Source organism: Calidris pugnax, unplaced genomic scaffold (genome assembly GCF_001431845.1).
Source record: "Calidris pugnax isolate Ruff unplaced genomic scaffold, ASM143184v1 scaffold4, whole genome shotgun sequence".
Taxonomy (NCBI): domain Eukaryota; kingdom Metazoa; phylum Chordata; class Aves; order Charadriiformes; family Scolopacidae; genus Calidris; species Calidris pugnax.
Window position 1 is genome coordinate 8,519,619 of NW_015090781.1, and position 16,745 is coordinate 8,536,363.

Below are 16,745 nucleotides of genomic sequence, written 5' to 3' on the forward strand. Positions count from 1 at the left end.
GTAAGCCAAGGTGCACATAACCTACCACCAAGGCAACCCATGAAAAGGGAATTCTCTTGACTTTAAGAGAAACTTCTAAATCTGGAAGGCTTAAGTGATCTCAATCTAGAAATCAGTTTACGCAAAGGCACTTTAGACAATGAATAATTTTCTTGGAATGGAATAGCAGATTTATCTTCCTAAAAAGCTTTGGCTAATAACCACAGGCATTCCTTCCTTCTCTGCGACCAAGGACATGATGTTAAGCAGAGGCAACAGTGACACCGCGTACAGGTGAGATACTAACCAGCACTTCTGGTTTGTTATCTGTACCTGTTTAATAATGTTGAGGTGCTGCTTTTCTGTTTCTGATCGTTTTTTCAATTCATCTTTTAAGTTGTCCTTTTCTGAGCAAATTTCCAAAATCAGTTCTTGATGCTTTTTATTTTCTTTTATCAGTCTGTAAAGAAAAAAAAAAAAAAAGAAACTAAGTGCAAGATACTGCAGTATTGTTTTTTTGTTTGTTTGTTTTTAATTTTGAGATAGATGGCTTTTCCTCCTTGATCTGCAAATTTTCTTGGGAGTTAAGAGCCAGGAACACTAATGAAATCCACAAAAGCCTTAGAAAAACAAAACAGAAGTATGTTGTGCATGTGCAACTTAACTCCAACCAAGCAAGTAGCATCTTCCTTGTAAGCAAATTGCCCATTTCCAGCATTTTGGGGTTATTAATGTCCATGATGATGTGAGGCACTTCAGACCTCTATGCAACTGCAAAACTGTAAATGTTAACGATTTTAAGGTACTTGTAAGATAAGTAATTTCCAGTCAGATAGCTCCAGCAGTCAAATGTCTGCAAACACAGGTACTGTAAGCATTTCATGTCTAGAAATGGCTCAAAGTAGCCCCTGAAGTTCACAATCTGGTAAGAAATGGAACTCTCATGTTCTAAGTCCTAAGTAGGCATGTAACTTCAGCAGCCTCCACGCCTTATAACGTTCTGTTCCTTTGCAGCTCAGCTGTTTCAAGCCTGAGTTGAAGCTGACAGGTATTTAGTCTGACCTTCTATCGCTGCAACAGAAGATAGTTATACATAAACCTCAGAAGTTACATTGTTAGAACTGCTGAATAAACAGAGCCTCGAATGCATTTAAATGTTTAAAAATACAGTTAGATGGTGGACATATAAGGCTGCTAATTGAGTATGTTTCTGGGAAGCATGCACTTACCTGAACAATGTATTTAAATAACCTTTTGCATATACACTTTCATCTTTAGCTTCCCTCCTTTGAAATAAATAAACAAATCTCTAAACAAATGAGGCTTCTAAATTACAAGGAATTCAAAACCACCAGTGAAAGAGAGTTTAGCACTTCTGAACTGTTTTAATCTATTAATGAATATACCTGGATTACAAATTCTTAATCCACACAATTGCTGTTCATTATATCCTAGACCTGATCACAGGACACAACTGGGCTATTTCTGGAGCAACATTACAAGAAATTCTGCTGATCCTAAACTAAGGGACAAAATCAACCCAACCCAGAATGTCCCTTGGACCAAACATAAAATGTTCCACAACAGTTTTACACTCCTGAGATGAGTCCCCAAAAGTCGAAGGGCAGCAGCTAGGATACCATCTGGCAAAAAGAAAGAGACTAAAGACATGTTCAGAGAAAAAACTTTCTGTGTGTATACATAATATATACATATATTTATATAAACGTTTGTCTCTAAAAGTAATTGGTCCACAGCTGAAAACACCTGCCTTTGAGTACCCAAATATCTTGTTCACTCACCATCTCCCAGAATTACAACCATCTACACACCCACCACTTCAGACTCCCACTCCTCCTCCCCCGTAGGTACTGAATTCTATGCATTCCCAAGCTCTCCTGTCATCAACTGACTCTCCTCACATTTATGATTTCTGTCAGAGGATAACTGATGCAGTGCAAGAGAATATTTTCCCTACTCTGCTCCTGGGCACCTATTCTCCCTCTGCCAGGTTTTCCCTCCCTTTGATGTCCTCCCATTCCACGGTACCAGAGTGCCTTACATGAAAAGTAGGACACCCACAACCAGCTCTGCAAGCAGGAATAAATTTGAAGTTAGAGGCTACATTTCATTAGCAAAAAACATTTCTAGACTGGTAACTGAATAAACATCAAGTAGCTGAATCAAGAAATCAAGCAATGAACTGAATTTTCACGAATATAATATTCTTCACATAGTGTACTACCTGGTAGAACTATTAAGCCCAGTTTATCACAGCAAAATTTAAAAGACATGTATTTTGAAAGCCCTCCTATCAATCAAATGTGGTAAGACTGTATTTATCTATATATGACATTTCCAACTCAAAGAATAGCTCTGGACTGATTAGCAACTTTGCTGGATTATGACAGGAGACTGAATACTACTTAAAAAAATGAAACAGGCAATTTCAGACTCATAAATGAAACACACATAGTGGGAGTTAGTAATTACAAAGATTCATTTCTCCAAGGACATATAGAGACTGAATGAATCCTGGACTATTTTTATATCAACATTACTTTTACTGTATTTAAGTAATTCTAGACATTGGCAGGCTATTCAACTTAACAGTTGGCTATTCAGTTCCTGCCAAATTCTGCAAGAATTCAGAGATCTAAGCACACATTTTTATTTATAAGTACATACCACAAGTAAAAATAATTCCTCGCTTGAAGAACATAATTAAAAAAGCTCATTAACTGTCCTTAGAAGAACTCACAAGAGACTACTTGTTTTATACCAAAATGTTGTATGCAGTTGCACACCACTTGCAAGCAAAACTGTTAGTACACACCTCCAATTGTGATAAGCATACTCGAATACTCACTTTTTTATAGTTTGTTCTTGCTCCAGGTACTTATCTTGCACACATTTTTCAAAGGCGGCCAAGGCCTGCTCACCCTTCCGCACACCATTGGGGAATTTTCGTTCCTTTGAAAAATCCGTAGATAAGAGTTCAGACTCTATTTCCTTTAGCAAATCCTCCTGTGAGGAAGTCTGATGTATTGTGGAAATAAGCTTCTTTGTGCAGTCTGTGTCATAAGGGCTTTCTGAGTAGATTTTATCGCTGGATTTTTTCACAAAGTCAGACTCCTCCCTTAGCTCCTGTAGTAGTTCCATTAATGATTGTTCCGTCTGATTAGTTTTTGGATCCTGTCGTTCAAATTCTGCACTGGATATATGTTCTGGTTTTGTGAAGCCTTCTACCTTTCTTTCAGAGCAGTTATTGGCACAGCAGTCTGCTCCACCATGCTGCTGCTCCTGTCTTTCTGCCAGGGCCCCATTGCTGCTTATGCCATGAACTGCTGAATCCTGGTCCGAGGGCAACAACTTGGATTCCCCTTCATCCCCAGTACAACTGATGCTCGAGCAGTCCTTCATTCCAGATGTTTTATCAGACTTCTCGTTACCTGGGGACCTGGAAGAGGCATCATCTGATGGATTGACTGGTTCCAGCGTGCTTTGCATTTCTGGTAAATATCCCTCCATCATTTTTCTTTGGAAATCTAGAAGTAGAATTCACAGTACAGAACATATTATAATTAAAATTAAAAGAGATTGGGAGAAGGGAAAGAAAGGCCCCTGGAAAGTAAAAATCAAAGGGCAAAAATATTTAGATACATAAGTGTTATACACAATTTATTGCCTAACTTTTAAGTAAATGCTCCAATACAAATTTTTCTAAAAGAAGATGAGAAATCAAGGATGGCAAACAGGAAGCAGTGGAACATAAATGCCAAGCCAATAAAAAAATCCCCAGAGCTTTTTAGAATTAGTAATTCTATGACTTAAATCCACAAATAGTCCATGTCATCACCTCTGAAAGTAACTCAGACATGAATAATAATTAAAAAATAATCTACAGCCTTACAGCTTCATTTTCCTATATGCTATTTGAAAGCAGTAATACGCCTTGACCTACTCATTTTTAGAACACAGGGCGACTTCCTCATTCAGCCAGAACATACAACTTCCTTACTGTCACGTCCTCCCTCACCATCCATACAGCAAAATGGGTCTGTACCAGGCAACCTAAAGGAAGGAAGGGACCGGGGGAGGATGGGGGTGAGAGTCTCTGTTCCCATCTGCTTTAAGCAGCCAAAATCCCTTGCTGGGAGAGCACAGATGGCCTGCAGCAGATTTGCTCTCTCTCTTGAGAGGTAGCTTGCAGAGCAAACATTTGAGGAGGTGAAAAGCTATGTAGAAAGTGTTCTTCTAGAAGGACACCGTACTGAGATCCAAACAGCCAGAACACTTAGGGAAGAGCCTGGGTATAATGATGTGTCGTCTTTTTCAGGAATCCCAGATGGTCAGGTGTCTGGAAAGACTGCTGTCATTTTTAGCAAGTACAAGAAGCCCTTATCATATTATTTCCATTAGGAGAAATTCAATACAACAGTCATAACTTTTAGATGCAACTCTATCCCCCAATACTAAATAAATTGGACAATTTAATCTAGCAAGGCATTTTTTTTGTCTATAAATTCAACTCTGCTATTCCAACAATTATCTCAAAGGAAGCAGTAACCTTGCCATCTTGCAACACCAAGTTTGTTTTCATACTTGCTTTCTCCTTTGTTTAACTTTCACACAGTCCGAGTCACTCAGTTACACACTCCAGGCCCTGCACTCTGACTCAGTCTGAAAGGAAGCCCTTGGTGCTGCTGGGCTCTGCTCCTCCTGAGTCCTTCCTTATTAACCAGCACTTACTACTAAGGCTGACATTGTTAGAGCAGAGGGATCCCATTAGGTTTGTGGCTAATTGCTACCACTACCACCTTTCACTATTACATACAAGAATCAGATAGGGAATAAATGCAGGAGCCTCAGCCCAGCTGTTTCTACCAGGAAATACCATCAAATGAAGAACCTACCACTAGCATCTGAAACCAACCCTTGGGCTACAACTGCCAGTTAATCAACAAAAGAAAAGCATGAAAAGCTGGACATGAGCCGACAATGCGGCTCGCAGCTCAGAAAGCCAACCGTATCCTGGGCTGCATCAAAAGCAGCGTGGCCAGCAGGTTGAGGGAGATGATTCTCCCCTTCTACTCTGCTCTGGTGAGACCCCACCTGGAGCACTGCATCCAGCACTGGAGCTTCTTGCTCCTCAGTCCCCTGCACGAGATGTCTGCCTCACCCTCACAATGTATGTCCCTTGCTCTGCCCGTGCCACAGGAGAATGCAATCACTACTGAGCCAACTCAAAATGCCCAGGGCAGGAACCTCTCAAAGCCCCATTCTGAGATGAGCCCAGCCCACACTCACCTGCCCGCATACCTCAAATAACAACCCATCTCACAAAACTGTCAGACATCTAGTGTGGCATGTGGAAAGCTTTCTGTCACTGGCTTTATAACACTTTCTGCTGCTGTGACAGGACGCTCAGCACCCACAGGACTGGTTTGACCAGTCCTCCTCCTCCTCCACTGTTTTACAGGTCACAATTATTTTGACACTCTAACACAAGTTGCCCACGTTCCTGCCCCTGTTGTAAAGCAAACAAGACAGCCGGCTGTGTTTCCCCACAAAGCAGTAATGCAAAATAAAGCAAGTGGAAACGCATCAATTCAAAACCCGGTGATGTGAGCAGCAGAGAATGAGGAACAACATCGCTCAGCCAGGCTTCCTTCACAGCAGTAATGGGCCCATGGGCCTGCTTTGCATAAGCACACAAAACCCCCCTCTGCATATATACGTTAGAATATAAGCAAGATGTACCCTTCAAAAAACAAAACTTTGGTTTGGGGTTGTTTTTTTTTGACAACAGGCAGTGGAATCACACTCTTCCTCATTATCTCACTGTATTCACGTAAATTAAGCTTCAATCTGTATCAATGCGTATCATGTCTCTTTTAAATATTACGTTAGGACTTGGAGAAGTAGTTAAACTGCAGCCACAGGGGACACAACATTAAAGGTTGGTTGCAGCTCTTTTTGCCAGTACTATTTCTTGTACTACTGTCACCGAGATGTGCTTATCTGCCAAATTGCTGATAGCATAACTGATTGGAATCAAACGCAGGGAGCAGAGAGCCTGCCGATATGATGAGTGGCCAGGACACCAACGTTTTAAGGCAGAAATGTCTCACAGCTACATAAATCTTGCTCCTCAGTCCCCTGCACGAGATGTCTGCCTCACCCTCACAATGTATGTCCCTTGCTCTGCCCGTGCCACAGGAGAATGCAATCACTACTGAGCCAACTCAAAATGCCCAGGGCAGGAACCTCTCAAAGCCCCATTCTGAGATGAGCCCAGCCCACACTCACCTGCCCGCATACCTCAAATAACAACCCATCTCACAAAACTGTCAGACATCTAGTGTGGCATGTGGAAAGCTTTCTGTCACTGGCTTTATAACACTTTCTGCTGCTGTGACAGGACGCTCAGCACCCACAGGACTGGTTTGACCAGTCCTCCTCCTCCTCCACTGTTTTACAGGTCACAATTATTTTGACACTCTAACACAAGTTGCCCACGTTCCTGCCCCTGTTGTAAAGCAAACAAGACAGCCGGCTGTGTTTCCCCACAAAGCAGTAATGCAAAATAAAGCAAGTGGAAACGCATCAATTCAAAACCCGGTGATGTGAGCAGCAGAGAATGAGGAACAACATCGCTCAGCCAGGCTTCCTTCACAGCAGTAATGGGCCCATGGGCCTGCTTTGCATAAGCACACAAAACCCCCCTCTGCATATATACGTTAGAATATAAGCAAGATGTACCCTTCAAAAAACAAAACTTTGGTTTGGGGTTGTTTTTTTTTGACAACAGGCAGTGGAATCACACTCTTCCTCATTATCTCACTGTATTCACGTAAATTAAGCTTCAATCTGTATCAATGCGTATCATGTCTCTTTTAAATATTACGTTAGGACTTGGAGAAGTAGTTAAACTGCAGCCACAGGGGACACAACATTAAAGGTTGGTTGCAGCTCTTTTTGCCAGTACTATTTCTTGTACTACTGTCACCGAGATGTGCTTATCTGCCAAATTGCTGATAGCATAACTGATTGGAATCAAACGCAGGGAGCAGAGAGCCTGCCGATATGATGAGTGGCCAGGACACCAACGTTTTAAGGCAGAAATGTCTCACAGCTACATAAAGGAAAGCAAAGACTCAGGAAATAATACCTTCTTCATCCACTTCCTTTGTTACACAACAGAAACATCCTCTATTAACTGCTAATCAAATGATAAAAATAAGAACAGATCTGGCAATCATTCATGTAAGCTCTTCACTGAAGTATGATACAACACACATATTGATTTTCTAGGGAGAACATCGAAAACTTTGATGGTCCTGTAACACACCAAAAAGAAAAAAGAAAAATATTTCTTCTGGCTACCTTCAGTAGCAGTCATCCTGAGTGTTTGTTCCACCCCAGCCTCAGGGGCTATTCATAGATATGAAAGTACAAACATATAAAAAATCTTGCAGAATCATTGCATATAAAAAGGTAAAACTTGCAGATGAATAAAATGTACTGGAACTGTTCTGGGTATTTCCCCTTACATTCTATTGTTCACAAGTAATCTATGTCAAGGTTTAAAATTACTTCATTTTTAAGTCAAATAACATTTAATACTTAGCTATTTTAACTGTATAGACCTGCTCTGCAAACTACCAGTATGTAGGGCAAAGGTCTTGTTCTACTAAATCAATCAATCTGCTAAGTGGACAAGTCAAGTAACTTGTCCTTACGTAAGACTGGGTCTCACTCTTGCAAGCTGAGAATGTACTACGGAAGAAAAACTGGATTTCTGGGAGAAAAAAGCTCTAATAATGGTACTACATCATTGATGTGATAATTTGGGTAATTAGGTACTTGTTTATAATTTAATTTTTACAGTGAAATGAAAATGGAATTTCCAGTAGAGCTATTGGTATCACGTTTGAATGCTAAATTGACTGTTTACTAATCCAAGATTTGCTAAACTACGTTAAATAACTGTATAAGAAAGTATGTGACCAGACATTAATATTTAGCTCCTGGACTAAAACCATAGCAACTGCCTGCAGAATTAAAAAGCCAATTAACAGCTAGAAGATACATTCCACTACTTTTAAAAGATCCTCCAATTCAAAGTCTGATTTTAATACAACTATACATTCTGATAAATCAGGTTATGAGAATTAATTTTCACATGTGATTATTCTTGGCTTAGCATCACTTTTCCAAGTACACTCTTAGATTCAGGTATACCACCTGAAAATCTTTCCCCCTATTCCAGTCCTGCTAATTCCCAGCCACTAGAGGGTAATTCAGGATGAAAGCAATTCCCTGTGTGCTTCCTACTGTCTGCACAGATCTAATTAGGAACACAACCTTTCCCAGCTAGAGCCTGCTATTCTGTTATTACAGGCATGCACTGAGATTCTGGTACATTTTAATTCAGTATTATGCCATTGCAAACTGCCTGTCTTTTCAATCTTCTTATGCAGCACAAACATCATTCTTTTAAATCCCAGACTACAAAGGACTTTCCTAAGCAAATGCCCTATTAATGCTAGCATTTAACTCCATAAAATAGGTAGCTTGATCCAAGCTATCAACGCTTGTTTTAAACAGTCAAGAAGGAGGAAATTACTTTGTTTCAGCCGATTTCAAAATGCATGTGAGATGACACCTAAAGAAACATATTAAATGACAACTATAGGAAGAATTTTCTGAGGTGCGGCCGCCTAGAATTCACTAACAACAAGGGGAAAAGAGAGAGCGTGTACCTTGTCACCTAGTAACTATCACAATGGGGTGCTTTTACAATAAACAAATTAAAGAATGACAGAAATGTGCGCCTGGGGTTGTTCCATGAGCAAACAGACTGACGGTCAAGGCCCCAAGAAATAAAAATCACTGCTCTAAGAAAAAAACATATTTAAGCTACAAAGTTTGAACATACTGTAGAGAAAGAGGCAAAAGAAGGAAAGAGGGGATTAATGCTTCACGGGTGTGTTCATACACACAAAAATGTTCAAACCAGGGTGGGTTCTGAACGAAAGTGAAGAGCACTGAGGTAAGTGACTCTGAGGCACAAAATCTCTTGAAAGGGGAATAATAGCAAGAAGTTAATACAGTAAATGCAGTTCAGTGGGCACCAGGGATATTCAACCATACATTACACCATTTAATGGCCAGCAGCAGTCTATTATGTCAGTTCTTTTCAACACGAAAGGGTTTTGCATCATCTTTGGGTAGATGTTTTTCGCTCATAGCTGCACTCTCTTAAGACAGACCTTGTAGCACAGTCACTGATGAAAAGGGAATCACCTACTCTCCAGACAAGCATGCAGGCCATCCACAAACCAGTGAAAATACAGCTCTCGCATCACCAGCTAAGACCATGGATGCTTTTATAAAAAGCATCCAGTGTAAATTTACAAAGCCATCCTCTTTCCCCTTCCATTTCATATCTGTCACAGCAGAGTATTCATATTTCCTCTAAGTAACAGACTAAAGTCTCAAAATGACCCAAAGCTGCAATGCAGACGCATTTCAGAGTGTAGGTAGAGGACAAGGAAAAGGGGACGATGAAGCACTCCATGGCTCACAGACAGATGATCCAAACACTCAGCAGGATCCTAAGTACCATGACCAGACAAGCAGCTAAGTCACAGAAAAATCTAGTGACACCAACAGAAGCAGCCTGGGTTGCCAGAAGTCCCTACCTCTCTTACATGGGTGACACCTCTGCACTCATGGAGTTGCATTCCCACTGCACTCTGTGCTGCACACTCGCTAAGGAAACACTCCAGATCTCTAAGCAAACTCCACTTGTTCACAGGAAAAAAACCTCACCCTACCTAGAAAAGAAACCCCTTGAGATTGCTTCAGAGCAATTCTCTTTACATTGTAATTTGAGATCCTTATTTCCTGGTACTTCCTCAAACGGTACTGGATATGTAACTCATAAAATTGCTGCTGTTACTCCTTATTTTGCTTTCCAAGATGGCAAGATGGCCCAAGATAACCTTCCATATTGGTTCTGGTTTCTGAACTCATGGCAAAACAAAGTAAATTAAACTCATTTATCCCCTTTACTATGCAATTAAGGTTTAGTGCACAGTTTGCCTTGTCGGTTACTGAGAGAAGGGATAATGCATGTCCTTCGGCCAACTTCTCATGAAGATAACTGGAAGAGGGGTTTGCTCTTAATATCCTCAACCAGTGAAAGCAAATCACCCAGTACTAGGCCAGAATTCTTGGACAGCACTCTTTAACTCCAAAAACCAGCTGTCTATCCCAGGTGCTGTGTTACTGCTCTCTGTACCAAATTCCAACTTATTTTACAAAACTCCCCCATGTCCTCCTCTTCAATTCAACCAAAACCCACTCATTTGATCTCTGGGTTTACACAGATTTTTTTGCTAGCAGATCCCAATGTTGTGGGAGTGAGTAAGGAAAGAATAGCTTCACTTTGATACTGGAGGTGTCAGATACAGACGCTTCTGAATCATTTCAGTTTTAGCAAAGCTGAATTTAGGAACATGGATGTACAGTTTGCCTCCATATTTAGAAAGTTATTGCTGTTATCTCTGTATAGCCCAGGTGCTAGATGAACAGAAAATTCTATACCCCAGTTAAACCAGTTAGAAATGAAATGCTTTCATTATGACTGCGCTGTTTGTTCACCTGCAATTCTCCCGACAGCAAAGCGAGGATCATTGCACTTGAAATCTAAACAGAAACTGGTTTTTTTTCTATTTTCATTATTCTAGCTTTCTAATAGGTCTCCAAACATCAAGAGGTCTGTTTATTGCTACGTGTTATAGCTAAAGGTAAAAATACTATCAACTTAATTGTGCAACCTTTCAAAGCTGATCCAAAAATAAAAATAGTAATTAGAAAAACAAGACTTAAAAACACCAAAAAGGCTACTAAAAAATCCAAACAGGTACATCTAGAACCAGAGGGTCTGAAAGACAGGGTATTTTTTTTTAAAGTGAAAAGCATTAGCCTCATGGAACTATAGCTGCCAAAGAAAACATCTTTTTTTTTTTTTCTGAATCTGCCAATAGTAAATGGAAGTGCAGTCATGTAAATTTCCAAGAGAAAACTACATGCGTTTTACAGCTATTTTGAAAATGCAGACTTATACCCCAAAATCACTTTGTACCATGCTTTGCCCTTACTCCAGCACTCCAACTCGCAATTAAAGCTCTCAGCAACAGCCTGTCCACACCTCCCGACACACACTGCTCTCCTGGGCTTCACTACACTTCCACTAAAGGTCTTTACACAGTTCTGTGTCTTGACCTGAAAAAGCACCGAGCACTAGAAGTTCCCCTTCTTCAGCAAATACGCAACCTGCAGAAGAGCTGGAACTTCAGCTCTTTTTGCAACGATGGATTCTAACATCTAATTTTGCATGCAACTGAGGACTGACCTCTAATCCAGTAATATTGAGCAATATGTTTCAAAACATACATGCCTTTTTTCTGACACAATTTTTGAAAAATTCATATAAAGAAAGATCAGCAATGTCCTAAATCTGTCCTGGGACAGCAGGGTCACATTCATCCCTTGGAAATTGTGATTCAACAGTAACGGTCATTTTAGGAAGGACATTATAGTGTACATGCAAACGCATAATCAATACGTGTACTCCACCGTTTAAACAACTCTGCCTCCTATTCACTCCTGTTAAGCACATGTAATATTAAATTCCTATCCACAGATTGATTTTTACAAGTGGTTCATTACAGTCAAGCAGAAAACCAACTCGGCAGCACCTCTCCTCATGTAAGCAGCTACTAAAGCAATGACAAATACATAACTTTAACAAAACCACATTTATTATTTATACTTCAATAAGGTGTTATCTCTTACCCCAATCATTGCAGTATAGACTAAAGGCTTTGGTGAAGAGATTTTTTTTTTTCAGATTGCCTTATGTTTCAACTCAGGAATCTATGAAGAGAAGAAATGAAGTGACATATGACTGAAGTTTCAAAAGTAAAAGGCCTTTTCTCAACAGAGTTCTGATGTTCATCAGAAAAGCCCAGCAAAAGCAGGAACTGCACTTTAGCACCATTTGAACAGACCAGTTACAGATCCACTTCCCTCTTGCAGGTTCCTGGGCAACAAAAAGACAGAGTCCAAGTGACTCTGCCAGTCTTCAAGTGTTAACATGAGATGTGATATAATCTGGTGTAACACTGGGGATGAACATTATTTCAAAGAGCTAATAAGGATTTATTGGCTGAAGAATACTGAAGAGAATGATTATGATTTCTAGAGGTTTCTCGACAAACCCCACACATATACAGCAACCAAAGCAAGACTTAACAAAGTTACATGTAAAAAAGCTTCACAAATGCCACAGCATTTATTAGGAAGCCCATAATTTATTTGTCTGAACAGTTTATTCTACAAAGGACTATTCCTCTCCTTTAAATAGCATGCTACTAAATATCCTACTAGAAACAATCTTAGGTGAATCACAGTCGAATAATAAATACTTTCTATTATCTTTAAACAGATAATCCTAAACCAGAGACATTAAAGTAACAATTAACAACCAGACAATTGTTAAAATCACAGAACTGCCAACTAATTTCAATTCAGGTTTAATTTCCAACCTATTACACTTGGGTAAGAGATGAGACTGTAGGCCAGCTTATGTGCTATCCTACATACCATGATACTCCAACAAGACTATGAAAGAAAAAACTGATTTGGGGATGTGACTTTTTTCATCTTAGAGTTGTGTTGTTCATTGTAAACAAACTCTTCAAAAACTACTCAGATCTTTACTAGATAAGAATCATTATTTGAGCAAACTAGAATGCTTCTTCAAGTCAGTGCCAACCTGTCATTGCACTAGAACTCTTGTAAAATTTTACACGACAGTAAGACTAAAAATAAAATGGAAGAGAAATCTTACAAGTGCTAAGTTTGTCTTAGCACTTATCTGTAATCTTAATAATATTTTCACCTAAGCTAACCTGAACAGACTGAACACACCTTTCTTCTTCACTTGAGTGAGGTTTTTTGTTTCTTTTTCTAAAGCAAACTGTCCTCAGCTACTGTGTACCACTCATTGCAATGACTAGCAAAACAAACTTTCCTGTTGTTTCCAATTAATACCCAACTTGCATAATATCTTTCCTGGCTTTCCAAAGACTAATCATTACACCACCAGATAACAGTGGAAAAGAAGAGCACTCAAAACCTAGAGATAATTCTGTTTCCAACTGAAGTTTATAAAGAAATAAGGATTCAGCTAAAGGAAGTCCTGTTCTACATGACAAGATACAAAAAGCAGCTCTACTGTAGATCAGCTGTGTAGAGGGACAAATCAAAGATCTCAACCTAACTGAAATTCACTTTTGCCCAAGACTGAATACTGCTCTAATTCAGAGAAAGCACTATTGGGATATCTCCTAGTACTGCCAAGAAGGAAGATGCAACATAACGTAGTCCCATCTACACAGAAAAGCTAGAGGGCTGCAATACGGACAGGACACCGGTGACTCACAGTCCTAGTGGTAAAGCTGGCCATGTACTGGGACACCGAGTCCTCCAGCCCAGGCGTATCTTGACACAGCTCCCTGATTCAGCTCACACAAAGACTTGCTTTGATGCACTGGCTTGAAGGGAGGGGAGTGGAACAGCACATGTACGCAATGGGTACTCTCAGGGTTTCCTTGCTTTTATCAGTTTAATACTTAATCTCAATTATTTTTCTCTTTTTTTTAAATCTGACTTTACATAAACACGGATTGAATAGCCTCATGGCAGTGCCGAGGTGCAAATCTCAGCATTTCTATCAACGCTTTTAACACGAGTCAAATACGTTAGAAGGCAAGGTTTACTCAAACTTCATCTTTGCTTTTCTTTGCTTATGTCACAAGTTAGATAGTTGGGCAATGTTGTATGAATTCCTTCAAGGTATCAACTAGGTTTCCTACCAATCTCATGCAATCAGTTAATATTATGCTCATATTAACTCCGCACATGCACTCAACTAACAGTGCAACTCCAAAATAAAGTTCATCAGTTAAGGTTTAACAAGCAGGACTGGATTTGTTCCCATCACAAGTCATGGGGTACACCTTGATGGTGCTATTTTTGTGTCATACTAGTCCCAGGGTTGGAAGCTCAGGGGAAAGCATCCTTTTACTGTAAACCTCAAACAAGACTTGGATAGTTAAGTGCTTATACAGACTTGTAATATTCCATTAGTAGAGTGTCTTCAGCACAGAACAACTCGTACTCTTCTAAGAAAACCAGTCTTTCCTTCAGCAACTGATGCAATGCCAGCAACAGCACTACAGTAACATTGCAGGATTTTAGCATCACGCCTTCAACTCTGCTTACAACCAGGCTGGTGCCAGCCAGTTACTCATCACCACTGCCCTGCCTGCATTGCCGTTCTGACACTGATAACATCGCTCGTGCAAAGAAGAATGTTTTAAGGGAGGGGAAGAAATGAAGTTTATGAATGAGTTCACAACCTGGACAACGCATACATTCTATGACAGGTCTTCTCCACCTATACCTGAATCATAACTCTCATTCACACTACAAAAGTCAGAGCACTGGCAAGCCTTCCTACAAAACTGTAGTGTCAATGGGTTTAGTTTATTTGGCTTTGAAGATTCCAGTGTATTTGCTATCAATGCCCTGTTTCCAGAACTGGCAACTGGGTTGTAGAATTCCAACCATGGCACTAATGGCTGCCTGACCACTGCATACTGAAAAACACCATTCATGAAGATGGTAAGGCTCTACTGCTTTCAAACCTGGTTTTCCAGGTTTCTCCGGTATCCCTGGAAACAAACAAACAACAAACAAAAAACTTCAATCTTTTAAGGATCTGAATGAGTCAACTCTGAGCTCTACAGAAGACTGACTTCTGCTAATTAATATAAGTGGAAGTATTATATACAATATTATTATGTATTTCAAAAGTTATCAGTATTCCCTGTACTTCTTGAAATTAGGGTTATGATTTTCTCCTGTCTTCTGACACCAATTTGGTTTTGATTATATTATTTTTTTCACCATCAACTGGAGGCAGCAGGGTCTTCATAAGGCTTTCCAACATTGTTTTTGGCAACTGGAGAGTAAGTTCAGAACAAGCCCACCCAGAATTAAGTACAGGGTATTTCCTACTGGGGCCCACACATTAACCAAAGCTGCAGATTACTGAGTCAACGTATTTCTACTGCAAAATAATGCTACTAAAGCACTTGCTTCTTTCCATAGCCCTTTAAAAAGCCAGCCTCATGAAATTCAGTATTAGCCTTGAGCAGTGATAAGCACCATAGCTGCTAATTAGGACCAAAGAAACCACTTCAGTGATATTTGGTTCTTCAGTCCTTTTCTCAACACTTGGAAATAGCAAACTTCACAATACCAACAAACATCCATCAACAAGGCCAAATCAAATCTTATACAACAATAGAAAATATTGTTTGAAAGCCAAGTCAAGAACGGATGATTGAAAAATTTCAGAAAAGAAGAGAAGGACTCAAAGGCAATACAGAACAAGATTACTTTTCTTTGTTTTTCATAAAACAGATGACCTTTCAAATTGACAGTCTATTGAAACATCTTCAGACTTTCAGTTTCACATACTTCTAGAGCTTAACCATTTCCTCCTGAAGTCAATGGCAACATAAACATTCAGAGCAGCCAGTGATTACATTTCCTTGTTGGTATAAAAAGGCAGCTACAGCTCATGCTGTTTCAACAATTTCCTTATACGAAAAAATATACTGGGACAATGGTCACGTTTTAGTGTATTCTGCCTGCAACATCTTAACTTCTGAAAAGCTGTTTCAGAAGAAGATAAAGCAAACCACCAATGAAGTCAGATTACCACACTGCTAATCTCACCCACAGATTTCAGTTCTGCAAGAGATGCCCTGCTGGTCTGCACGGCGTCGCACCAGGAGTAAACCCACACCAGGCTCACCTGGGCAGACTGTTTTCCAGGACAAGTGCCAAAATCTGCAAGCCTACATCATAATCACCTGGCTGAAGTTGCAGTAAAGCTTCCCCCTTTCAAGCCTAGAAGGGCAAGTAGCTTTGGCAAACACCATCTGCAGAAACAAGGACACGTACCCTACCGCAAGGCTGCAGCCGGCTGGAAAACACCCCCTTCGTACTGCTGGAAGAGCGGCTGGGCTTTGTTATCAAATTATTTACCCACACAGGGAAATCAACACACCGACCAACGGAACGGGACAACCTAATTAACGAGGTGGAGAAGAGAGCTGTCAGGAAACAAAGAGAGCGGGAGCGGGCGCAGGAGCCGGAGCCACCGGCCCGGGAGGTCCTGACTCAGACGGTGCTGCTGACAGGACCTCACCCCCCCGGACCCCGCGTCCCTTCGCCCCTCTCCTCCCCGGGGAACCTCAGCCTCACCCGGGGAACCTCAGCCTCACCCGGGGAACCGGCGGCACCGCTGCCAGCCCAGCGTCCCCACCTGCACACGCACATCCCCTCACGGCGGCGACCGGGCACCGGAGGGAGCCTCCCCCCGCCCCCGCGGCCCCTGCCAGGCCGGCGCCGACACCTCCCCCCGGGATTTACCGCTCGCTGACTCCGGCTGCGCCGCGGGAGGCGGCCGAAGCGGCTCCCTGGGCACCGCCGCCAACCTGCCCGGGGAGCGCTGAGCCCTCCCGCCTCCCCCCAACCCCCCTCGGCCGCCCGTGCCCCCGCGCCGCCCCCTCCGGGATCCCCGCAGCGCCCGCCGGGCCGGGGGGCGCCCG

General features: G+C 41.2%; 1 protein-coding gene across 3 annotated transcripts in view; it reads right to left on the minus strand.

The window, feature by feature from the left end:
- CCDC186 (coiled-coil domain containing 186) overlaps nucleotides 1-16,222 on the minus strand; it is a 35,781-nt gene extending 19,559 nt beyond the window's left edge. Inside the window, exons 1-3 of one of the 3 annotated variants that reach the window (XM_014958826.1) lie at nucleotides 16,096-16,222; nucleotides 2,849-3,527; nucleotides 313-439 (exon numbers count right to left, since the gene is read on the minus strand). In XM_014958826.1, coding sequence (XP_014814312.1) covers nucleotides 313-439; nucleotides 2,849-3,513 — 792 coding nt within the window. In that variant the 5' untranslated portion in view covers nucleotides 3,514-3,527; nucleotides 16,096-16,222. Of the gene's footprint in view, nucleotides 1-312; nucleotides 440-2,848; nucleotides 3,985-11,850; nucleotides 11,931-16,095 lie in introns of those variants that run through there. The other 2 variants (XM_014958834.1, XM_014958817.1) reach the window with 2 other exon arrangements.
- Nucleotides 16,223-16,745: the final 523 nt, after the last annotated feature.